General features: G+C 38.5%; 1 protein-coding gene across 1 annotated transcript in view; it reads left to right on the top strand.

The window, feature by feature from the left end:
• Positions 1-13173, top strand: part of LOC149211330 (putative protein phosphatase 2C 78) — an 83787-nt gene extending 70614 nt beyond the window's left edge. Inside the window, exons 3-4 of the mRNA XM_089391462.1 lie at positions 12173-12409; positions 12534-13173. Of these exons, the coding sequence (XP_089247588.1) occupies positions 12173-12409; positions 12534-12797 (501 nt within the window). The 3' untranslated portion in view covers positions 12798-13173. The remainder of the gene's footprint in view (positions 1-12172; positions 12410-12533) is intronic.
• Positions 13174-27472: the final 14299 nt, after the last annotated feature.

A 27472-nucleotide genomic window follows, 5' to 3' on the forward strand; every position in this document is an offset into this window, starting at 1 on the left:
GTCATGAGCTCAATCACCAAACTTCCTCAAGGGCAATCTCAAGCACTATCAAAGTATATGAAAGGAGAAGTAAGAGCTCAAAGAATCCTTATTGAGTCAATCAAGGATTCTCTCATTCCTTATGTAGCAAAGTTGAAGACATCAAAAGAGATCTATGAAAAATTGGTGGAATTGTTCTCTATAAGTACTGCAGGAGAAATTATATCATTAAGAACCAAACTATACAAGATGAAGGTATCAAAGGAAGAAGGGGTAGCCTCATACCTTATGAGGGTATCTCAAATAAAAGATCAACTACAAGAGCTAGGAGAAGTGATGTCTGATCAAGAAATGACCACCATTGTACTCAATGCACTACCTGATGAATGGGGCAACTTTGTATCAAGTATCTATGGAAAGAAGGAAACTACCCCATTCAATGATCTATGGTCATTATGCAAAATTGAAGAAACCAGATTAAAGGCAAAGAATGACATTGGATCAAGTGAACAAACTCAAGCATATGCAGCTATGGCAAGGAAGAAAGGAAAGTCTTGAAAAAGATTTCAAAAGAAAATTGACATGTCTAAGATTCAATGTTATGAATGTAATGAATATGGGCATTTCAAAAGGAATTGTCCTAAACTCAAGAAGGACAACAAGAAGAGAAAGGAAAGAAATGAAGCCCATGTCACCGAAGAAGTAGAAGAACCAGAAAAGAAGAAGACAAAGGAGGAAGTGAAAGACCTTTACTATGACTAAGATAACATCATATACTTAGTTCTTTTCAGTTTGTAGAAGATAATAGTTATGATGGAAAGCATCACAAGTATGATAAGATGCATTATAGCAGAGATTGAGATGACATCATCATAGAGGCATGGAAGGATAGCCGAAGTAGAAGTTTATATGGTTGAAGTAGTCATAGTACATGATAGAAAGAAAGTAGCTCATGGCATCTTCATTGGAAGCATATAAGGATAACTGAAGTAACAAGTTTGAATGGTTGAAGCAAGTCATCTAGCAATATAGGAAGATAAAAGTTTGTCACACCTCATCATCATTAGAAAGAAGCATTTGCAGAATCAGGATCATCAAGATCCTCCATTGGAATCTTTTCTAGAAGATTCACCTCTACTTAGAAAAAGCAAGTAGATAGTCTACATTCCACATAGTGTGGGATTCGTAATTGAGAAGGATGATGGTATGATGACAAAGATGTGCAACATGTCAGGTTGATTGAAGCATTTTCATATTCAAGCAAGGAAAGGAAGCCGCCAAAGGAAGTCTAGATGACCACAAGAAGGAAGAGGTATGTATATAGCTAGTAATAAATAGATAAAATCATGTCATCATATAGTTGCAGATAGAATGATTAGAATGCTCTATGTCATGAGCATAATGAAAGAAAAATAAACTCTTCCATAAGAATGATGCATAAAGGCATAAATACAATGTGCCTTGAACTCTTCTACAGAATTATATGACCTCATGAAGAATATGAGGTGGTTGGAAAATATGGTTCCTATGATGAAGGAACTATGTGTAGAAGATCCCAAGGAAGCTATATGTGAAGAGAGGTGAAAGACGAGTTCATGAAAGATGTATCAATAGTCATGTAAAATAAGATAAGTGATCAACATCTGATAACAAGAAGGATTAACGATGACATCTCCATGGAGAAGGTATGAAAGACCCTAATATGTATATTGGAGGGGAACCTTGGTAATGTATGTCTTGGAGATGGGTTCATATAGTATGCAAAAGGATGTTGATGTTGCAAGAAGCAGATGTCATGACAAAGGGCCATCATAAAGAGGTAATATTGATTTGATGTTCATTTTTTATTTTTGAAAGAAGGCATATGGTTGTGTTGATTTGGGGTAGCATTAGATGTGCTCTAGCTGCAAAATTTGGTGGAGAGGTTGGGGCACATGAGATCTCCAATACTCAGAAAGGGTTTGGACAGATTCTAAACAGATCAGGAGATATTAAAATAATTAATATTTTTAATGGAGTCCCTAAGTCTAAACTTAGGGAAAATAAAATATTAATGTGTATTAATATGAATCTGTGTTAGAATGGTCCAAAAGACATGGATCAAGTTAGATTTAATCTTAGCCGTTGATTAGGGACTTTATCTCAGCCGTTGAGATGTCAACAAGAAAAGTATAAGAGGAGGCTTGAGGGTCCCTTGGAGAGCACACCATATGATTAGTCATTCTATTATCTAGAGCGGGGTTTGCTAAGAGAAATAGAATCAGTGATCGAGAGAGCAGATGAGGGGTATTGAGTACAGAGAAACAGAGAAGGCAGCGATTGTGCCGGGAGAGCAGCGCAACAGCTAAGGAGAGTGACACAGAGCCAACAAGAGCTCATGTAGGGCCACACAGAGGCAACCAAGTGCTGCGTAGAGCACAAGAGGGGCTAGCGCAGCTGACGCAGAGGCTCCTAGAGCTGATGCAGGGCCTCCTGGGACTGACGCAGGCCAAGAAAGGCTGACGCAGGGCCAGTGTGAGACAGAGAGGGGTTGACGCAGTCCAGTTTGGGCAGACGCAGTCCAGTTGGGGCAGACACTGGGGTTGCAGATCAGTTTTGTGCTAAGGAGTTGCCGGAAGGGTTTTCTGAGGTTTCAGCCAGGAGATTTCTCTCAAACTCTGAGGTATAGCTGCTAAGGAAATTCTCTGTTGGGTAGGCCAGTTTCGGCACCCAGATTGTACTCTGATATTGCTCAATAAGAAAACCTTCAGATAACTGCACCGGTTTTCCCACATTGGGTTTTCCCGGGGACATTGGTCCAAAAATAATGCTGTCATGTGGTGTGTTTGTTCTTGTTTCTTTTAGTTGCTGATCTGTAATATGTTGAGCATGCACTGGTGTTTATTTTCAATATTTACTTTGTAAATAACTTGTTAAAGAAAAATAACAAGTAGGTAGGAATAAATCAGAAAAAGTGCATGAAGGGTTTCTAAACTAAGTAAACTTAGAAACTTCAACATGGTATCAGAGCGTGATTGCAGATCACAGGAGGACTAAAAGACATCAGCTGAGTGGAGCAATACAGCTGTCCCGAGGTGACAGAAGCTGTTTCTAGCAATGCAAAGGCCAAGGAAGTGTGACGCAGAGCCATGCAGAAGAAGTTGGGAACTGCGTAGAGCCTCAGAGAGGCCAGCGTTGTTGACGCTAGAGGGCTGACGCAGGGCATCCCAGGGCTGACGCAGACCCATCTGGGGTGACGCAGAGCTAGCGTGGGGCAGAGAGGGGCTGACGCAGTTCACAGAGAGGCAGTGGCTGGAGTCTAGAAGGTTGCAGAAATATTGCATAGTGGAGCAGGTGAGGTACTGTAGTCTAAACAGTACCTGACAGAGCAGGGCTAGAGGAGTTGTTACCGAGGGTTTCTAGCCGAGGAACCTGGATTAGCAGTGCAGTTGCACAAGACGATCATAGTAGGGGGCATCTCGACAAGCAATAGAAGGATTTCTAGGAGGGAAATCAGGACTCAGAGGGAATCCATAAGAGAACTTCCGGACGGGAAGTAGAGACTCAGAGGAGTCGAATAGAGAACTTCCAGGAGGGAAGTAGAGGAGCGTCATGGCACTACACGGGGTAAGAGACCAGGATAGACTAGGCGGAGCATCGAACTTCGTAGTCTGGAAGGCCAGAATCTTATCAGTGTTTGACAGGAATCGTGTCAAGAACTTCGCTTTAAGGGTAGTAGTTGCCCCAGTCGACCCCAATGATAATGAAAGGTACGAAGAGGTGATGGCGAGGGCCAAGTGCATTATCCTTGACGGGGTCAAGGATCATGTGGTACCACATATAGCCGAGAAGGAAATGGCAGTTGAGATGTGGGAGGCTCTCAAGAACCTGTACCAGCATACTTTTGTGCAGAGAAGAATGCTACTCGAGAACCAGATGAGCTTGTATCAGATGAAGAAGGGTCAATCAATTGACACCTTCCTCAGAGGATTGAATGAGATCTAAGATCAGTTGACTGCTATAGGAGCGACATTGGATCAGGAGCTTATGGTGAGGACAACCTTGAATGCTGTTTCAGAAGAGTGGGAAGTGTTTGTCTAGAGCATCCTGGGCAGAGGGACTCTCTTACGTTGGGACGAGATGTGGGCAGCTCTTCGCTAGGAAGAGATCAGACGACAGTCAAAGACAGGTAGCAGCAGTAAGGGGATCAAGGTCAAGCAGGAGGAGGAGGATGTGGCCCTAGCATCTGAGGGAAAGCAGGAGAAGCGGAAGAAGAAAGATCTCTCCAAGATCAAGTGCTTCCACTATGGGGAGATGGGTCATTATGCGACCCAGTGCCCAAGGAAGAAGAATAAGGGAGAGTCTTTTGAGACTAAGGTAGCGCTAGCATGGGCAGGTAAGGAAGTTCTGACAGATGATAATTGTGCCATGAGTGCACATGCACCACTTGAGCGGAAGTGGGGAGACATCGCGCTGTAGTCAGGCGGACTACAGGCGATGGGGGGTAGGATCCTTGAGGTACCCAACCTTTTGGATTAGACCTTGCTACGGGAGCCTCGACGAGAGCCTCGACGAGGAGTAGCAAGACTAGTTGAGTGGGAAGAGACGGATGCAGATGGAGCGACAGAGAGAGCTACAATGCAGAAGTCCCAAGACAATGCAGAGCTAGCAGGCTACAGCAGTGCGAGAGGCACATGAGTGTTGCACCAGTGCAGGAGGGTACAGAGAGGTGTGCAACAGTGCGAGATGCAGGGAGTTGTTGTAGCAGCGCAGAGGTCAGAGAGAGGGAGCACTTGTTAGCGACAAAGGGAGCTTCAACATCAGTGGGTGTTTCTAGCCCAACAGGGAGGTCAGTTGGGAGATCAGTTACTTACTTCTCAGTAACTGAGTTGTAGTGCAGTAGTGGGCAGCATGATGAAAGGAGGTGCAGTGCGGATGCAGTGTTGGGAGAAAGGACCAGCAGTAGCACGGATGCAGAGGGAGCTGTCGTACAGATGCAGCAATGGTAGTGGTAGAACCATGGGCAGCAGTACAGGAGGCAGCAGTGCAGAGGATGTTGGGCAGGAAGGCCTAGCATCAACATAGGTACTGATGCCAGATGATCAGAGAAATACTCAGTGAGGAGTATTGCTAGAGCACAGTCCTCGCTAAGAGGGAGTGTTGATTTGGGGTAGCATCGGATGTGCTCCAGCCACGAAATTTGGTGGAGAGGTTGGGGCACGTGAGATCTTTAATACCCAGAAAGGGTTTGCGTAGATTCTAAACAGATCAGGAGATATTAAAATAATTAATATTTTTAATGGAGTCCCTAAGTCTAAACTTAGGGAAAATAAAATATTAATGTGTATTAATATGAATCTGTGTTAAAATGGTCCAAAATACATGGATCAAGCCAGATCTAATCTTAGCCGTTGATTAGGGACTTAATCTTGGCCGTTGAGATGTCAACAGGAAAAGTATAGGAGGAGGCTTGAGGGTCACTTGGAGAGCACACCAGATGATCAATCATTCTATTCTCTAGAGCGGGGTTTGCTAAGAGAGAGAATCAATGATCGAGAGAGAAAATGAGGGGCATTGAGTATAGAGAAACAGAGAAGGCAGAGATTGCGCCGGGAGAGCAGCGCAACAGTCAAGGAGGGTGACGCAGAGCCAGCAAGGGCTCACGTAGAGGCAGCCAAGTGATGCGCAGAGCACCAAAGGGGCCAGCGCAGCTGACGCAGAGGCTCCCAGAGCTGACGCAGGGTCTCTTGGGCTGATGCAGGGTCTCCTGGGGCTGACGTAGGGCCAACGTGAGACAGAGAGGGTCTGACGCAGAGCCAGTTTGGGCAGACGCTGGGGTTGTAGAGCAGTTTTGTGTTGAGGAGCTGTCGGAAGGGTTTTCTGGGGTTTCAGCCAGGAGATTTCTCTCAAACTGTGAGGTATAGCTGCTAAGGAAATTCTCTGTTGGGTAGGCCAGTTTCGGCACCCAGATTGTACTATGATATTGCTTAATAGGAAAACCCTCAGATAGCTGCACCGATTTTCCCACATTAGGTTTTTTAGGGTACATTGGTCCAAAAATAATGGTGTCATGTGGTGTGTTTGTTCTTGTTTCTTTTAGTTGTTGATCTGTAATATGTTGAGCATGCACTGGTGTTTATTTTCAGTATTTACTTTGTAAATATCTTGTTAAAGAAAAATAACAAGTAGGTAGGAATAAATCAGAAAAAAGTGCATGAAGGGTTTCTAAACTAAGTAAACTTAGAAACTTCAACAGGTTGGGTTGTAATAGGGCTACCAAGAGAGGGTTTTAGAAGTTCATCTACAACTAAGATTGGATGGAAGATCCTAAAAGAAACATGACTTGGAAAAGGTTGCAGTATGAAGGTTAACTAGATGATGACTAAAAAGGTCACTTCCTGATGAAGAGAAGGATGACATGACTATTGGTTCAACACTATGTTTCGTTGAAAGGAAGTGATGGAGAAGATAGCCGATGCCCTACGAAGAAGTTCTAGAAGAAGATGGCTCCATAATGAAGAAGTTGAAGTTCATCCATGACATGATGCGGGAAGGAGGAGCTCTATAGGCAACTGATAGTGCCATGATCTCCACCGAAGAGTAGAAAACTGTTGTTGTAAACAAGTCCCTAGTTAAGAGGGAGCTTGGGCAAGTCCCTAGTTAAGAGGGAACTTGGGTATATTACTTTTATAGGAATGAGTAGATCCTCCCTAGTTGAGAGGGAGAGATAGACACATAATTCTTGTCTTTTTTATGAAGAAAGAATGGAGGATTGGGTAAGCATTTGAATTTTGATAGTCTTTGAGGATGAGGTAGGGCATCCAATAGGTAAGAGTAGTCGAAGAGGAAATTCCATGAGGATGTGTAAATCCAAGATGGGAATGGTCCTAGAGGAATCTATCTTGTGAAAATCTGGATGGCGTATGTGCCTTGAGTGACGATGATGAAGGTGTCTATAAATCATTTGTCTCCCCAACTTTTTGCTTTAATCTTGTGGATAGATAGAACTGTTAGTCAAGCCCTTGCTATATGACAATGTTGGTTGATATGATGAGATGCATTGATATAAGCCGAGAAGATAGAAAATGAGATGGCTTACCAATCCGACTCTTCTTATGAGAATTCTTCAGTATGAGAATGTCCATGTACCTTGTGTTGTAACTTTTTCTTGTCCAAGAAAAGTTACAAATTTTTTCTAAATTTTGCTAATTGGTTCCCTGGCCAAACCCTCAAGTATATGTGAATCTTGTTGGAAAAATTGGTTTCATTTTAAATAAAACTTAATTTTATAAAATATATATAATTACATTTTTTATAAAATTATTTATTTAAAATATTAAACTTATCTTAAAAATATAGAGTCAGCCCCAATCTCTAAGCACGACAACTACATTTATTACCATATATTACGGGGGTCGAAAGTCAAAATCAATAAGTCCATTCAAACCTATGTCCCCACCCCGCATTTCATCCATTAAAACACCAAAATTATAATACCTCGAGATGTGTGAAATATTAAATCGATAGTTTGCGGGGCCCTCGACTATCTGACTTTTAACCTACCCCCCTCCTAAACCATTTACCACCTACTAGCCCCCCCATTTACCACAATGATTTGAATTTATAAATGTGAGGTGGGAAATTTAAAAAACTATAAAGTCTGCATCGATAATGGAGGGAAAATTTTTATAATCGTATTTTTATGGAATGAACTTTTAGGCAAAAGCTTGAGCTAAAATAAGGATACATGTTCCAGAGGTACATTTCAATACAAACCATGGAGTTTCCAATGCTATAAACAAATGTTTTCTCCTTGTGGAATAATTTTACAGAGGTGAAAATGAAATTTTATAGAGCAAACAAATGAATGTTTTTTGCTATGGTATAAGGAGGAAAAGAATTATAAAGAGGAAAAATGCACGTGAAGAGAAAATTTGGATATTTTTTATCCAAAGTTTTTACAAAATTTTATCCAAAGTTTTTACGGACGTAAAAGGGGGAGATGAAAACACATTTTACAGAGGTGAAAATGAAATTATATAGAGCAAACAAATGAATGTTTTTTGCTATGGTATAAGGAGGAAAAGAATTATAAAGAGGAAAAATGCACGTGAAGAGAAAATTTGGATATTTTTTATCCAAAGTTTTTACAGACGTAAAAGGGGGAGATGAAAACACATTTTCATAGTTTACCAAACATGGTTGGAGACATGGTTTTCAAAACCCTGGGAAGCTAACTAGTAAATGGTCTGCACAGAAAAATGAAAATTATTTATGAATTTTCATTTACTCCTAAGTATACCAAAAGTGGGAAAAACTAAATATGAAAACAATGGATGGTTTGGGTAAATTGTTGTAAATTTCATTTATGAAATTCATAAATAAATAAATGCTACAATGGAAAAGTATTACAAGACATGGTTTTCAAAAACATGGATGGTTTTACAGAGCAAGGTTATTGAAGGAAATATTTTGGGATTTTATTTATGAAATTCATAAAGAAAAGAACAATTTTACAGGTCAAAACAAGACATGGTTTTTCAAAACCACAGGCAAGAATTAATTTTTTATGGAAATATGGAAATACAATTTTATAGATTTTTGGGAAATGTTTTTATTAAAATATCTTATTCCCAAAAACTTAAAATTAATATTCTTGAAAATTAAAGAGTGACAAAAAGTCAATGATTTCCAAATCATCTCCAAATTTTACGACTATGATTAAGCACCTGAAAGATAATCAATTTAATTATCAAAGGATTTTATCAAAAGACAAGGGATTAATCAATTATATAAAAAGGATTAGTAAACCAGATTATGGACATGATTTTAACATCTGAAAAAGGAAGAAGATCAACAGTCATTCTTATTTAGATTTAGAGGTAGAGATATCAGAACTCAAAAAACACCTAGTAGCAGAAGATCAACAAATTGAGGATTAAAGTGCAGTTTTCCAACAGACAGTTTAAGAAGCTCAAGATTTCAAGGTAGAAGATTTGCAAACAACTCCAAATTTCCTGTAGTTTTTTAGAGATAGTTTTTTTAGTATATTGTTCATATTTTTATTCCAGAAAGCTAGACACAATTAGCTTGATGTAATGCTCTATATATTATTTGATTTTCATTGTAAAAGGGTTGGCTTTTGATGCCAAAACCCTACCATTTTTGTAAAGACTTCTATTGCAAAATTTTTAATTGAAGTATTCTAGCTTTAGTTTCATGATAAAATTTGTTTCTCATGTATGTCTTTCCCTGTGATTTCATAATCTGTTTCTGCATATGTTCAAGGTAACATAGGAGCTAGGGCAAGGCTAGGTTTGAGTATCAACCTCCCTGACAGCCCATTGCAAAGTTATCATCATTATGGAGACTAGCTAATTAAATTGTCTATTTAAAACAATTCCTCTGCATCATTTAATTCTTGTCTTTTGTCATGTCTTGAATGTATATGTGTTTGGCTGTAGAAGTCTTTTATACGCATCTACTAAATCTGATTGATTGAGTATTCAGTATGGATACTTAATTATCTAATTTCTCTTCTATTCCTCTACCAAACTCTTTAAAGCTATGTTATTCTGTCAGAACTGGACGTTGGCACTTTGATAAAACCTTAGCAAGAGAAGACTTTATTTTTGGGCAGAAATTGGATTTCATCAACAACCACTTATAAAAATCATAGATTTGGCAATTGTGCTTCAGAGGCTGCTATCTAGTGACAATGAACAACATTAAAAGAAAGCCTCGTAACACTTGAGGGAGCCCCCTCTGGTTCGAGGGCTAGCTTGAACCTAAAGTTTGGTCGAGTTGGTTTCTCAGCGCAGTTTCGCAGCCAAGAATTGCCTTCGAGAAACAGATACAACACCTTGTATGTATTATGAATACCTCCCTAGTTAAAAGGGAGTGTTGAAAAATGTAACCAGGTTCGGTCTTCATAATGTATTATGTAATCTTGATTTTATGTATTTGATAAAAAAAATAAAAGAAAAATTTATTATTGTTATTTTGTAGCATGGGTTTCATGCTCAAGGTCATTTTATTTATACTATATGGGTCAAACACCCATCGTGTGCTTCTAGGGATTTGTCATGAAGTCAAGAAGTCCAAAAAGTCATTGTCATATGTAAAGACCCTATTGGGCATGTTGTATCATGTAAAGACCCTATTTAGAGTCAAAAGAGTCAAATGTCCTCCTCCAAGACCAAGTTGGCCTACAAGAGGAGTCAGCTTAGTAGACACAAGTCGGCCTCATAAGGGCTATTCGACCTGCATAAGAAGCCTATATATAAGGAAGAACTCGACCTTATGAAGAATAATCCAAGATCATCCAAGAAGTTCGATGAAAAAGACAAGAAAGAGATCACAAAGGTAAGCGAAGAAGAGAAGAGGAAGCGAAGTTTTATGATTGTTTTTCGGCCACATTATCTGACACGTGTGAGGAACTAGGGTATCATCTCATTGAAGCAAGGTCAAATTGCAGACTTGCCGAGAGAAGTCAAAGATTGGTGTCAAGAAGATCTATTTTTGGAAGCCGAGTCATCTAGAAAGAAGGAGCTCTCTAAGCGAAGGAGAAAGGAGACTAAATTCACCATACTCCACCCACACGTGCGAGCAAGGGTTTCTGCAGTGAGGACAAAAACTGCAGTTACAAGTTTCATGTCCGAAATTGAGGTAAAAGGAGAAGTTGCAGCAGATTTGAAGTAAGTTTGACTTGGGTTGACTTTGTGAGAAACAAGTTCATCAAGGAGGAGTTTGACTTGGTCTTGAAGGGGTCTTTGTCAAGGGTCTTAGGTCTTGGAATTCGTCATTTGAAGATTCTATAAGAAGAGAAGAATTCTTGTGGGTTTTCCTCTCAAGAGGAGAGGTTTTGGCCCTGGCTAGCAACCTACATTTTGTGTCCTCTTGTCTCATTGATCTTCATAGTTTGGTAGCTGTTTGATGATTAGAACACAATAATAATCAAGAGAAAGAAGATGTTAATTACAAGTACATCAAATTAAGTAAAAGATCATCACAAGTAGTTTATCGAAGTAGAGAAATCACCCTAATTTTGATGCCCTTGATTTCTCAACATATTTCAGACAGTTTCTGTGGGATTTTCAACATTGGCCATGATTCAGTGAGATGAGTATTGTCGTCATTCACACGTCTCATTTCTGTAGTCTTTATGGAAAATTAACTTGGAATTCATTTATAAGATACTTAGGGGTATTGGCTTCTAAACATATATGACAGTATTTTGTTTAAATTGACCATTTATAGCTGCATCAATTTTTGAAAATATCACATGGGAGGGACTGAACGTTTTTTTAACTTCTTAAATCAACCCATTTCATGCTATTCTCGTATTTGTATGGTAATATTATTTATTATTCCTTTCTTGCATGTACCCTTGTACTATACTATTCTCAATCCAGTTGCATCTGTTCTAACTTCTCAGAAGTTATAAACTATTCTTTTATTATAGCATTGTCATCCTAGACTCCTCTAGCTATTTTATTCTCATTTCTATTATATCTATCCTTTCGATATATGCCTCCTTCCGGCATTATCCCATGTATTTGCTTACAGCATAGGTTATTCCTTGATTTATTGAGAACCTTTAGAAGTTCTCTTCAAACTAAAATTCCTTAATGAGCGTTGTATTTTGGTAGAGGATGGTTTTCGTCTCTCCTCCATGTTATAGCTCAGATTTTCAAATACAGGTAAATATTGAAATGATTCTGAACATCACTAAATGGTTTTCTGACCTGGCAATTGCTGGCTGTCACAGAATTGTTTAGGCCCATGGATTGTCAGAATATCCTTAAACATCTTACATATATGTGCAATTGTGAATCAGTTTTGACAGTGAACTTATTTTGTCTGATGCTCAGTGTTGGTGTCCTAGTACCAGATTAGAGGAAACAAACTTCTAAAACATTGAATTGGTAAAGGAATTGATTGCCAGAGGGCTAGTTTAAGTTATTTCAGTATCTCTTATCTGAGTAGGCAATAGGCTTGATTGAATTAATAGGAGTCTCCAATGTATGAGGTTGTTGCACCACGTTTATACACATGCACATAAAATAGCGTTTCCTTCCATGTATCATAGGAAGAAACTTATTTCCTATGTGAGTACTGTACATGGCTTAACTTTGAGTTGATGTATTGACTCTTAACTATTGAGTTGGGGTTCACTGGACCTTGATGTATTCAATCCACTGCCATTGTTCAGGTTTCAAGATCAATTGGTGATATTTATTTGAAAAAGCCAGAGTTCCACAAACATTCATTGTTTGCACATTATGGGTTTCCGTTGGTGATTCGGCGACCAATTTTGACAGCAGAGCCATCCATACATGTGCACCATCTTAAACCAGAAGACCAGTTTCTAATATTAGCATCAGATGGCTTATGGGAGCAGCTAAGTGACCAAGAAGCCGCTGAGATTGTACACAACAATCCACGCACTGTACTGTCAATTCCTTACCATGCTATGGGATCAGCATAGTAGCATGTGTTGTAATTTCTTATATTTTCCTCAACATATGTCCATTTTCTGATTATAACATCCAGTTATCATTTTCTCCTTGCAGGGAATAGCCAAGCGATTGATAAGAGAAGCTCTTCAGGTGGTTGCTAAGAAACAAGATATGAGTTCTGCTGATCTTCATAAAGTTGAGAGAGGTGCACGGCGGAACATTCATGATGACATTACTGTTATTGTCATTTATTTGGACAATGAATTGATAAACCGGCAGGCAAATTTTTCTCCAAGGTGCAATCAAAGTGTACATTACACATGTGCACCAATTGATATCTTTTGTCCAGGTGGAGCAGATATTGATGGTACCTCCTGACTGATATGTTTCTCCTTCTAAAAGATGCTGATCCCAACCTCTCCATGGAGAATGCTTCCACTTTAAGGCAATTTTTTGTACCACGTGTAGTTGCTTCTTGGGTTTTTCGATCTGTAAATTATCTTAGGACTATTTTGGTCACTGATTTTGAATTTCATGTTTAACCTTTCCTTCAAGATGCATTAATCTAGGCAAAGGTGCACACAAGATTGTATATGCTGTTAATAGTTATGTACAGGATTGCATTGAAAGACAATTTAAAGGTCCTCTTTGATAGTTCCTGATCTGTTTGCCATCACTAGATGATGATGGAGATGTATTTTGTATATTTACTAGAAATCTTGTCTTGAATTGGCATGCGACCATGTTTAGGTTACTGTTCTTTTTGTAAGATATCAATGAAATAAGTGAAAGACAAATTTTATGAGAGTAACTTCTGAAGTTTTTGCCAAGTTCTTTGTGCGAAAATTAGTTTTTTGAGGAAGATGAACGAATTTGTTTGATTTCTCCTGACAAATATACAAGCTATCTTTGCTCTTTTGGTCCCCACAGTGAACTTTGTATGGTGCAGTTACAATCATCGGATTAACTAGCAATGCTATGAGCCCACCGCTGACAAGGTATGTCTGTGGGCAAATGGAATTGCATTCATCAAGCGACTGAAATTATATTTGGTTTTCATGTATGTGTGGAAACGACATTCCTCTCCAGATCCAATAGAAATTTGTTTTTGAAACTATAGGCAAGCCTGTCTCTGCATATCTACCACTTCGCTGGACTACTGTGAAGGTAATGACATTTTTCTTCTTTTACTCGTTTTTGTTCATGATCAGTCCTTAAGTAGGAGAATGGGGTCCATTTTAAAATATTATTAAACACTACCCTGCTATACACAGCATGTTCGAGATGTTATTTCACATTATTATTTTCAAAATGTCTTTTTCAGGTTCACAATAATGACGAGATGCTGCAGCTGGTTTTAGCACTTATTTTTTTCACATTGCTTGCATACTCTAATATTTTTTTTTAATTGAATGATTAAACTGTAGGTATCCACCTCAATTCTCAGTAGGTCTGCTAACAATCAAACCGATCCCTCCAACTTGTAAGCTCATTATTGCCAGATAATAGTGGGACTTAAACATATCTACAACAGTCTCGGCTGGGTAGTAGTACTAAAACTCGTAAAGAATAGAATAAATAGCAGAGACAAGGTGAATTCATTCGGGTAACAAGACTAGTATTACTAAAAGTGATATTGGGTATAGCAAAAGAGGTGCAAGGATCATCTAGGTTTTAGCTCCTTGTAGTTGTTTTCCTTGGGGGTTATTCATGATTGATTTTAACCATCCCACTTGGTTGAAAAGTATTTGACATGCTTGGGATTAACCTAATTTCCTAAACCCCGACTACTAGTAATGTAAGTATGGAACCTAGATTGTCTTTATACACCTTTAATACATTTGGTTTCATTTAAAATTTGATGAAGAGTGCTCAACACACAAATAGAGCCTCTAAATAAAAGTGCTTTATTGTCTTTTAAAAAATTCAATTGAATTTTTGTTTTTTGTTTATAATAGGACTGTTACCCACCAAAAAGTGGGTAACTCATAGGAGAAAATATATCGCCTTGTTTGGACAACCAGCTAGCCAACAACCCTACATTGTTCAACACATGATGATATGCCATGATCCTCAATTTGCACTAGTTGGACACCTCTCACCATTCGACATTCCTCTCGAAGAGAAGTGTTAAAATTGGCAACTAGGGCCAAATTCCACTTTAGACAGCTCATTTGATGGAAATGATGATTGCATTAAATTCCTCTTTTTGAGAGGACCAAAATTGACCTAAAGATCATTAAATTTGGACAAGCAGAAATGTGTTTTTGAATTTATGCCCACAAATGTGCAAATTGTTTAGGTTGGCCACATCATCATGTAGGCTCATGAAGCCCAAGAGAGACTTGTATAAATACAAGTGACCTCTCACTTCATTTGGCATCATCATCACTCACACATTCTTCTCTCTCCTCATTTGATTGGGTCGTACAACTATTGGGCAACTATTTTCTCTCACACGTGGAAAGGAGGACCAATTGCAGGCCGAAATTTCAGAATTTTGTTGCAGGTTTGACTAGCGTTGACTAGGGGCGCATTGACCAACTTTGATTGCGATTTTTGGGTTTGAAGTTCAAACTTGGAAGGCCAAGTTGCTGGGCACAATAATCGAGAAAAATTGGACACTTTGACCAACATTGACTTCAGGGTTGACTGCAACTTTGACCACAAAAAATTACAACAAACTCTCTTTTTATCGAATTTGACTGGACTTTGAAGGACTGTTTTGGGATGACTTTGACCAACAAGGAAGGCCGATTTTGACTAAGGTTGATCGTGCTCAAAGAGGCAAGTTTGATTGTTGTGTTGACCATCTTTGACTTTTTGGTTAGGGCTTAGTTTGACTATAGAATTGACAGGGCTATTTTGACTTTGATTTGGCAAGTCAACTTTGACTCTATGTTATGAAACCAGCTCACAAAAAGATAGAAAAGATAGATCAACGCCTTAGAATTCAGCCTTTTCGAGGCGGCAACCTCCTTTACATTACACAAATGAACAATTCTTGGATGATTCAAATGACAAAACCTCCTTTCTATATATAGGAGTTTAAGGAGTCACAATATAACCCAGCCGACCTAACAATAATAATATAAAGGCACAAAAATAACAATAGAGGGATTCTATGTGGCACAATAATAACAATATGGGGACAATAGGGGCACAACAATATTAATAAGGGATACAACTACAATAGTAATGGGGTAATCACTAGTATTGTAGGGACCTAACATGCCCCTCTCCTTCAAAAAAGTGTTGTCCTCAACGCTTGAGTAGTTTTGGATGCTTCTGTATAAAATTCTCATCCTCCCATGTGGAATCTTCAGCGGATAAGTTCTTCTACTTGATGAGATACTCCGAAATTGATCGATTTCGTAGCTGTCGAGTTCTTGTTTCCGTGATTGCTTCTGGTTTCAATATAATTTTTCCTTCCTCCTCAAGTTCTGGCAATATTGTTTGAACTGGGAGCTTGTCGCCTATAACCTTCTTTAAACATGAAACATGGAAAACTGGGTGTACTCGAAAAGCTGCAGGAAGCTCCAATTTGTATGCCATAGTACCAATCTTTTGCAACACTTTGTACGGACCATAATTTTTGGTGATAATTTACTATCTTTCTTAGCTTGCTTGAGGGACATTTGTTTATATGGTTGTAACGATAGGAATACCCAATCACCTACATCAAAACTTCTTCCGCTGCGATGTTGATCTGCCTATTGTTTCATTCTATTCTGCGCCAACACGAGGTTATCCTTTAAGAGTTGGAGGACTTGTTGTTGATGCTCGATGTGATGTTCCACTGCTTGAACCTTAGAATTTTCTCTTAAATATGATGTGATGGATGGTGGCTTATATCCATAAAGTGCCATAAATGGGGTCATTTTTGTTGATGTATGGAAGGAAGTGTTGTACCACCATTCAGTCAGAGGCAACCATTTGACCCATTATGTCTGTTTATCAGATACAAAGCAACGAAGATATCCTTCCAAACATTTGTTTACTATCTCAGTTTGCCCATCAGATTGAGGATGATAAGATGAGCTATGAACTAACTGAGTACCGAGACAAGAAAATAATTCTGTCCAAAAATTTCCAGTGAAAATGGGGTCTCTGTCACTTACAATAATCTTTGGATTTCCATGTAGCTTTTGAATTGTTTCCATAAATGCAGTATAAACTGTACTGGCTTTAAATGGATGTGATAATGCACAAAAGTGTGCATACTTGGTAAGTCTGTCAACTACCACCATGATGACACTCTTTCCTTCAGACTTGGGTAAACCTGTGATAAAATCCATTGAAACCTCCTCCCAACGTTGGCTTAGAATGGATAAAGGTTGTAATAGACCCAGTGTCTTAATTGTTTCAACTTTATTTTGTTGGCAAACCAAACATTCTGCCACAAACTATTGAATATCTGATTTAAGGCCATCCCAAAAAAATTCCTTCTTAACCCTGTGGTAAGTTTTTAAAAATCCTGAGTGCCCTCCTAAGGGAGAAGTGTGCAATTCCATAAGAATCTTTTGTTTGAGTTGGGAATTCTTACAGAGGTATAAGCGATCTTTGTACCATAACGAATCATTTTCCCAGCTAAATGTATCAAATGTACTAGAATCTTGTTGTAACTTTCGAATAAGTGCCCACGCTTCTTCATTATTCTTCCATTCCTCCCTTGCTTCGTTTATCCAATCTGGTTGGATAATAGAAATGGCACACAACAATGCTTCCACATCCTCATCCTTTCTTGAGAGTGCATTTGCCACCACATTTTGCTTCCCTTTTTTGTAGATGATTTCAAAGTCATAACCCAACATCTTTGTGACCCACTTTTGTTGCTCTTCAGAGGATAATCTTTGTTCTAAAAAGTATTTAAGGCTATCATGATCTGTTTTTACCTTGAAGTGTCTTCCTATTAGGTAGGGTCGCCATTGCTTAAGTGCATGTAGTATTGCCAACATTTCCTTCTCATAAATAGCTTTGTGTAAAAACTTTCCCTTGATTGGACGACTTTCAAAAGCAATGGGTCTTTCATCTTGCATTAAAACAACACCAATTCCATTTCCTGAAGCATCACATTCCACAATAAAGGTTTTTGTGAAGTCCGGTGTAGCTAAGACTGGTGCTTGGCACATTGCCTCTTTAAGATGTTTGAAGGCCTTTGTTGCTTCTGGAGTCCATGAAAATGCATCTTTATTCAATAATGTTGTTAGAGGTGTTGCTATTCTCCCATAATTCTTAACAAACTTGCGATAATACCCTGTCAACCCGAGAAATCCTCGCAGATGCTTTATGGATGTGGGGATTTTCCATTTCTTTATGGCTTTAATTTTGCTAGGGTCTACCTTAACTCCTTCATGAGATACAATATGACTCAGATATTCCACCTCTTGTACTCCAAAGAAACATTTGGATCTTTTTGCATATAATTGTTTCTCCTCCAATAGTTGTAGCACCCTGTCAACATGTTCAACATGATCCTTCCAAGACTTGCTGTAGATTAGTATATCATCAAAAAATACTAACACAAATTTTCTAAGGTTTTGAAAATGGAATTCATCAAACCTTGAAATGTAGAAGGTGCATTGGTAAGGCCAAAAGGCATGACTAAAAATTCATAATGACCCTCATGAGTTCTAAATGCTGTTTTCGAAATGTCTTCAGTCTTCATTCTGATTTGATGATATCCTGAACGAAGATCCAACTTGGTGAAGTAAATTGATCCATGCAATTGATCCAGTAATTCATCAATGACAGTAATGGGAAACTTATCTTTAATAGTGAGCTTGTTGAGCTCCCTATAATCCGGACACATACGCCATGATCCATCCTTCTTGTGCACCAATACTACTGGAGCAGAGAAAGAACTTTGACTAGGTTGAATTATACCAGCCTCTAGCATTTCTGCCACCATACGTTCAATTTCACTTTTTTGGGCATAGGGATATCTGTACGGCGTGATGTTTGGAGGAACACTTCCTGGAATCAGATGAATAGCATGATCATGATCACGAATAGGTGGGAGGCCTTTGGGAGTCTCAAATACCTTGGAATGATTGTCCAAGAATTTTTGGAGATCTGGAGAAATAGATGATTTTGATGTGGAAACATCTAGTGAACATAATTGTGCAATTACACCTCTTTGTTATTTTTTTAGAAGCTTTGTCATACTGTTAGAGCTGATTATCTTTCCCGGTTTCCCTGTAATACCCCTTAATTCAACTTCCTTTCCTTCTGTAGAAAATTTCATGAAAAGTTTTTGAAAAGTAAAAGCTATTGTACCCAAGGATTGTAGCCATTGGACTCCTAGTACAACATCAGCACCTCCCATTGGAATGGAAAGCATTGAGCTAGTCAATACATATTCTCCCATGGATAGCTTGATATTATGGCACTTTCCAGAGCAATTTATTGTTCCTCTATTTGCAATCATCACTTGACACTTTGGTGCTGGATATAGGAAGCAATTAAATTCTTTTGCTACCTTACAATGAATAAAATTGTGGGTACTTCCTAAATCAATCAACATATTACCTTTTTCTTCTTGATTTGTCCTTCTATCTTGATGGTTTTAGGAGTGGTAATTCCCGCCAATGCATTACAAGATATGATCGGATTCATTTCTTCTTTATCTAGGCTTTGTTCCTGGAGTATATCCTCTTTTTTTGACCTTTCTTGCTCCTTTTCTTCTTCCTCTTCACAATCTATGTAGAATAATTTCTTCTCAGCACACTTATGACCTTTAGTGTATTTGCTATCACAGTTGTAACAAAGCCCTTTTGCTCTTTTTTCTTCCAATTGTTGTGGTGTCAATCTTATAGGTTGTGGAAGACTAGGGGCAACAACACTTCCATCTTTATAGTTGTGAGTGGTATGCTTCCTAGTTGCCATAATTTTGCTTTACATTTTTCTTGCTAACCTGAATGCCTTCTCTAATGAATTAGGTTCCCAAAGGCGAACATCATGTTGGATATTATCTTTTAAAGTCCCTATGAACACATCAATGCTATGCTCCTTTGGAATATTTTTTACCCTTATGTTCAATTTTTGGAACTCCTCAATGTGCTCCATTATTGAACTCTTTTGTTTGAGACTTATCAATTGGCTAAAAAAAGTGTTGCTTTTTGTATCGTCATAATGTGCTGTCAATTCTTCCGTAAAAATTGCCCAAGTGATAATTTTTTTACGAGAGCAAAGCCATTGATACCATACAAACTGATTTGGTTCCAAACATAAAGTTTCAATACGTACCTTTTGTGTGTTTTGCACATTATTGAGATCGAAAAATTGCTCCATCTGTAATATCCATGTTGCGGGATCCTTGCCATCAAACTTCCTCATATCGATTTTTGGAATATGGTGGGTCTTCGATCCAACATTAGAGTCTACGAAATCATGATTAACATTTTTTTTGTTCACATCATGAGTTTCCTTTACTACCCTTTCACCATTAGTAAGTATTTCTTGTAGAAAATTTGTCAAATTTGTTTTCAAATATGCCATGTCAGTCTTCAAATCTGTCTTCAAATCTGCCATGTCTGTCTTCAAATCTTTCTTCAAACCTATCTTCAAATCGTCTATCTTAGCTTCCGCGCCATTCATCTTAGCTTTCACGCCCTTTATTTTAGATTCCATGCCATTTATCTTAGCTTCTGTTAGCTTTTGTGAGAGTGATGTTGCACTTGGTCTTGTAATTTTGATATATCATGTAGTATTTCTTCCTCTTCTTCATGAGTCATGCTAGAGCTTTTAGGTTGCTTACTAGGTGTTTGCATTTTCTTTCCTCGGGGCATCAGTTACTGATAATAATGCTCTACTATGCCCTTTGAATTCCTTCAAAATAAGTTTTCAAACCAAACTTAAGCAAAAATTTTAAAAAAATCTGCACACCTTTTTTCACTTTGTAGGAGCTCGATATTGCCTCTGATGTATCTCAGTAATTTCGGATCATCCAGTTCTGAAATTGTGACCTGCAGTAGCCCTCTGTGTCCTCTTTCCAATGCCACCAGTCTGATCCAAATTGGATTCTCCAAGGAAGAGTTATACCAAATCTCCCACAGTGACCTGATTATAGACTAGTTCAGTAGAGCGAACTTGTATGACATGCCACGTGTCCCTGTTTCGACCTTTGGCTCTGAAAAATACACACAAGAAACTACAGTCCGTCCTCTTTCTGTACCTTTTTACGAAATTTCAATCCGATGCTCAGAGAGAAAGTTATGACGATTTTCCTCAGGTCACTTGTTTGGAATGTAATTCAGGAGTTTACAAAAAGACCAACTTTTTCAGATCATATCTCCGCAAATATAGCGCGAAAAACTCTGAAATTCGGATCCGAGGTTCAGTGCGATTTCATCTCAAATGGGTTTTTCTTTCCGCTTCTGAAACGTCGCAGAAAAAAAAGTTATAGCGAAAATGCCACGATGACCTATTTGGAGCAGCGAAACCCTAGAATCCAAAGCTCTGATACCAAATGTTATGAAACCAGCTCACAAAAAGATAAAAAAGATAGATCAACGCCTTAGAATTCAGTCTCTTCGAGGGGGCAACCTCCTTTACATTACACAAATGAACAATTATTGGATGATTCAAATGACAAAACCTCTTTTCTATATATAGGAGTCTAAGGAGTCACAATATAACCCAACCAACCTAACAATAATAATATAAAGACACAAAAATAACAATAGAGAGATTCTATGGGGCACAGTAATAACAATATGGGGACAATAGGAGCACAACAATATTAATAAGGGATACAACTACAATAGTAATGGGGTAATCACTAGTATTGTAAGGACCTAACACTTTGTACTCTCTCCACTGAACATTTGATATAATAATAAGAATAATTGATCAAAGGGTTTTCCCCACATTGGGGTTTTTCCCTGGCATATTCCAAATCTGGGGTACTCTTGTCTTGGCTTGTCTCTGCATTTTATTATGTTCTATCTACATTCACTGTCAATGTGATTTATGGCTAATGTGATTGCTATTGGAAAACCAAATTGGAAATTGTCATTGAGCTGTTAAAGGAACATTGAAGTAATTGTGTTAAGCATAGAACATATCATTGTTAACTAAATTTAACATGGTATCAGAGCTCAGATGAAGACAAAGCCCAAGTAAGAAAGAGAAAAACAATCACCAAGAAAGATTTATTGGACAAGTTTCAATGGCTTCTTCATCTTCCTTCAAGACTGAGGACAAGCTCAATGACAATTTTGACTATCATGCATGGAAGATGACTTTGGACCTGACTTTGGAGGAGCATGAAGCATTGTACTATGTGCAGGGAAAAGTGGTGGAGTCTCCTTCAAATACATTGACTGCTACTAAGACGAAGTATTGAAAATGTGAGGCCAAAACAAAGAAAATTTTGGTTGACTATTCAAAATCATTTGGTTGCCTATATTTCTGATTTGGGAACTTCTAAGGAGATATATGATAAATTGGTTAGGATGTTCAAAGTGAACAATGCAAATCAAATCCTCGTTCTTAAAAACGATTTGTAGGACATTAAGATGGATAAAGGGGAGTCTATCCAATCCTGCTTCATGAGGACCACACAAATCAAGAATGACCTTCTATCTATTGGAAAAGTTATTGTTGACAAGGAGCTCACTCTCATTGCACTTGGAGGTCTTTCAAGGGCATGGGATGTGTTTAACACCACCATTTTCAACAATGAAAGGATTCCTAGTTTCGATGAATTATTGGCTAGATGCACTCAAGAGGAGACGAGGATGATGGAGAGAGACAAGCCTTCAAATGGAAATGAATCTACTGCTCTCTCCGCTCATGCAAAGAATAAAAATATTGTTGGTCCAAGGAGACATGATCAAGGGTTCAAGTATGGATTCAAAGAAAGAAGAAAATGAAGGTGCCACAATTGTAACATGTCCGACCACTATGCTAGAGAGTGTCCTCATAAGAAGAATTCTTCAAGGGATGACGACAACAACAACAACAATTCAAAGGCAATGGCAATAAAAGAAACAATAGGTTCAACAATAAATGAAAGAGGAATGCTCCTGCTGCTTGATATGGAAATGGTCGACCTCCCAAAAGGACGAGAAATTCCAGGTATGAGGAAAGTAATGTTGTACAAAAACAATTTTTTTTTTATCTTATTTCCACTCTATCTACTGCCTCCCCTCCGGATACTTTGGATCATTGGTTGATTGATAATGGAGCCTCAAGGCACTTCACTGGGTACAAAGAGGCACTCTTAAATTTGATTGAAAATAAGTCTAATTTGGAGATCATACTTGGAGATGATGCCACCTACCCCGTGAAATGGATAGGTATTGTCACCCTTCACATAAATTAAGGTCAAATCATTCATCTACAAGAAGTATTGTATGTGCCTGATTTGTAAAAGAACTTGGTATGTATTTTTGCTACGGAAGATAAAGGCTTCTAGGTAGCATTCATTAATGGAAAGGTATGTATTTGGAAAAGAAACCCTAAAGATGCATTCACACTTGGATTTACAATGGATGGTCTCTATAAGTTGGAGGAAGTCCTTTGGGAGCCTCAACTTGCGATGCTTCTCTTCAATCTGAGCTATGGCATCGAAGGTTCGCCCACTTACATTACACAGCCTTACATGGGGTAAGGAAGATGGTCGCAGGTATGCCTGATTTCAACATGAATCATGAAGGAGTTTGTCAGGGTTGTGTAGTAGGGAAACTTACAAGGGGACCATTCCCTTCAAGTGAAAGCCAAACTATCGATGTTCTTCAATTGGTCCATTTTGACCTATGTGGTATGTTTCCTGTAACATTATTGGCGTAATACTTATACTATGCAATTTTTGGGAATGACTTCTCTTGCAAAACATGGATATATTTCTTGAAGAAGAAGGATGGAGTGTTCAAATGGTTCTATTTTTTCAAAGCCTTGATGGAGAATCAAATGTGAAAAGATTTGAATCTTTACAAACAAAAATCCTACAATAGCTACTAGTTTAACATTTCCTACTTGTTATTTCATTCAACAAGTTATTTAATTAGATAAACAGTGATGTAAACACCACTGCAGACTACACTGACATACATATCATAAACTGAAACAATAGATGAGACAAACACACATGGTACACTGTTATTTTTAGACAACACGTCCCCGAAAAAACCCAATGCGAGAAAACTAGTGCAACAGATAGAGGGTTTGTATTATTAAGCAAGCAGAATCTGAGTACAATAGGTTGCCTCTCACACCAGCGAACCTTACAAAGAAATCACGACAACAAGAAATACATTCGAGGGTTTACCTCGTTCCCCAAGTCACCGCTGATCCAATGAGTGATCTGACACCCTCCTGACAAACACTGCAAAGTCCCTATTCAATCACTGTGTGGGCCAACGTCTTGCCTCTAGAGGACTGCATCACCCCTTTTGCTGGATGATTTGCTGGATGAAGATTGTTGTTCAGCCCTCCTGGCTCAGAACCTTGTTTCTCTAGCAAAATATCGGACTTTTGGGAAATACTCTGCACTGCCACTGCAAGAGTCCCTCTAGACTGCATCAGCTCTGCGTGAGCCCCTATTGGGTTGTGTTGTCGCGCATATTGACACGACAACGCTCAGACCGAGGGCTGTCACTCTGATCCCCGATCCCTCTGTTTAAGCCTGTCTCCCGCGGCTAAGGGGGGTAGACCCTATGATATGAAGAAGACCAACTGTCGACTAGCTGGTTGAGAGACACGATATGAAAAGCACTAAAAGGATTTGATTAATTTAGCAGACCCTCACAAAAGACCCAGTTTCTGCGACACAACTATAATCTAGCAGATTAACACACTAGGATTCTCCTAAAATTCTAATGACAAAATCCATCCCGGCTTTGGGGTCAGGTTGAAGGAAAACTCTGCCGATCATGGATCGGTGAGACGAAAAACCTTCCGGGACGTAGATTACCACTAGAAAGTTAGGTCCACCTAGGCAATTTACATACACGACTCATATCTGCTAAGATTATTTACAATTCATACATGCAGACTGGGTTTACAATCAAAATGATCAAGCTGCTGATGACTGCAGGATGGCAAGGACATGTCGATCAGGTGCTACCCCTTTTTGCGAAGAAAAGGGGGATGTACTGCATGGGTAGTTGACCGGTAGTGGTCAACATTTGGCTCTACTTGGGGACACATTGCTGCTCTGCAGGAATGTGAGAATCTAGAATCTGCATCCATACAACACAAAAATAAGTAGCGTCCATCCAAAAATCATCATATACATTAAGCACAGGAAAGATAAAAGCTCTTCATTTATTAACTATCTAAAGCAGAAATAAAATATGCAGAAAATTAAACAATCTCACAGCATTTCCAGAGAGTAACACCAGCTAGATTTAGACCCCAAAGTCTTCTTTTATTAACCAGAAACAGTTTACAAGAGAGCTTCTTCAGTACAAGACTCACAGATCCTATTCCTCTGAAAATGACCCCTAGCACCCTAATTAAAGGAAATGATCCCAACGGCTAGTTCGAGTGATCCATGTCGAAATGATCTCGACCGTCGATGAGGATCAAGACATCTCTTAATCTCATCCGTCGAAATTGTTAACTTATTATTAAAAATAATATTTTGCATGCATTCACTCAAAATATTATTATTTTATTATTTAGGGTTTTTTCTTTATTTTATAATTTTTTATTTATTTCATTTTTTTGATTTTTTTAATTTTTATTTATTTTATTATTTTATTATTTTTAATAAAATAATAAAATAATAAAATAAAGCCAGATGTTGACCACTACCGGTCAACTACCCATGCAGTACATCCCCCCTTTCTTCGCAAAAAGGGGTAGCACCTGATCGACATGTCCTTGCCATCCTGCAGTCATCAGCAGCTTGATCATTTTGATTGTAAACCCAGTCTGCATGTATGAATTGTAAATAATCTTAGCAGATATGAGTCGTGTATGTAAATTGCCTAGGTGGACCTAACTTTCTAGTGGTAATCTACGTCCCGGAAGGTTTTTCGTCTCACCGATCCATGATCGGCAGAGTTTTCCTTCAACCTGACCCCAAAGCCGGGATGGATTTTGTCATTAGAATTTTAGGAGAATCCTAGTGTGTTAATCTGCTAGATTATAGTTGTGTCGCAGAAACTGGGTCTTTTGTGAGGGTCTGTACTAAGTGGGTTTGTCCCCTTGAGATGTAAATTGTAAAAGTCATGATGTAATGTGTCTTGAGGGTTGAAAAATGTTTTAAACCCCCTCATGAGTCCTAAGTTCTAGGTCCTAGGTGATGTTTCCAAAGGTTTAGTTCGATGATCCATTTTAAAATGAATTAAAAGATTAAAAAAATAAATAAAAATAATAAAATAATAAAATAAATAAAAATTAAAAAAAATTAAAAAAAATTAAAAAATCAAAAAAATGAAATAAATAAAAAATAATAAAAAATTATAAAATAAAGCAAAAACCCTAAATAATAAAATAATAATATTTTGAGTGAATGCATGCAAAATATTATTTTTAATAATAAGTTAACAATTTCGACGGATGAGATTAAAAGATGTTTTGATCCTCATCGACGGTCGAGATCATTTCGACATGGATCACTCGAACTAACCGTTGGGATCATTTCCTTTAAGTAGGGTGCTAGGGGTCATTTTCAGAGGAATAGGATTTGTGAGTCTTGTACTGAAGAAGCTCTCTTGTAAACTGTTTCTGGTTAATAAAAGAAGACTTTGGGGTCCAAATCTAGCTGGTGTTACTCTCTGGAAATGCTGTGAGATTGTTTAATTTTCTGCATATTTTATTTTTCAGCCATTAATAATAGCTTATTGTGGAGTATTGTGAGCACAGGTATCTTGTTCACTTGCTAGGGTTTGAGTGGTGTTAGGGTTTCTGGAGTAATGACAGGTATCTCCATTAGTTTTTGAGATCTAGCAGCATTTTTGCCCTCTTTACTGATGGTTGTTTTGAGCTGTGTAGAAAACCCTTACTGAAGAAGATTGGTGGGCGTTTGGGGAAGTTCTCGGCTGAACCAGCCAATTCCCGCAAGCATTTTTTGCTGAGCCCAGTTGGATTTGATCCTGGGTCTATCATTCAGTTTATTTTTCTAATTTGCATGAGAGATTTTCTGAAGTTCTTCACAGTGAAAACCTGAAATTTTTATTCTTTAAAATATTTCGGTGCTTATTGCTGAATTTGGCTATTAAGGGGCCAAAATCTGTAAATTAATCAAGCTGATCTAGGGTTTCAAATTTTTGCTTTACACAGATTTTTCATTAGGGTTTTGTTTTCTTTTGTGTTTGCAGGTATAGGGTTTTGTCTCTTTGCAATTGCAGGACCACCGTCAATCTTCTCGCCCACTGCACCTGTAATGATAAACGCCAATCCAGTATATCTCGGTTTCGTGGCCCCGGATCGCATGCATTTTCTGTGTATACACCGCCGTCAAGGGTATTTGATCCGCAGACAAAGATCATTCACCGCAGAGAAAAGCGTTTAACCCTCATGATAATCAAATCTCAGTCAAAGCATTCAGGGTTACGATTTTCGGCTCTGATTATATTATTCTTCAGCATTCTGAGCGTATGTGTGATTGATTGCCGTCGTGAACATCTGCGATTTCTAGCCTCCGCCGTCTCCTTAACCTGCAAACGCATACACAGTATTGATCTGAGGGCCAAGCAGCAAAACATTTGATCTGCGCCCAGCATTCAAGTGAAAGAACGGTGGCACGTCTGCGTTAAATCTCAGAAAGATCTGCATTGCCGCCGTCGACTGTGTCTTTTTGGGAGACTTCGATGTCTGTCATTTATGCATTTTTGATAAACGCCATTGAAACATTCCGTCAGTCAAAAAATTCGTGGATTCTTTCACGCAGGGGAAACCTGCTCAATCCCAAACGAGGAGAGCCTTCAGCGTATAATCTGAAAACGTAATTTTTTGCTGCGTGGATCGTTCAAAGGCTCAGTTGACGGCTAGGGTTCCCTGTAATATCCGAGCTCAGTCGAGGTCTTCCATCAGAAATTCTTCAGGTTAATCTTCACATGAAACAGTTCATTCATTCAGCGGATGCCAGAAGTCCG

Source organism: Pinus tabuliformis, chromosome 1_1, assembly GCF_031772625.1.
Source record: "Pinus tabuliformis cultivar Carrire ecotype Pingquan chromosome 1_1, CPIR1, whole genome shotgun sequence".
Taxonomy (NCBI): domain Eukaryota; kingdom Viridiplantae; phylum Streptophyta; class Pinopsida; order Pinales; family Pinaceae; genus Pinus; species Pinus tabuliformis.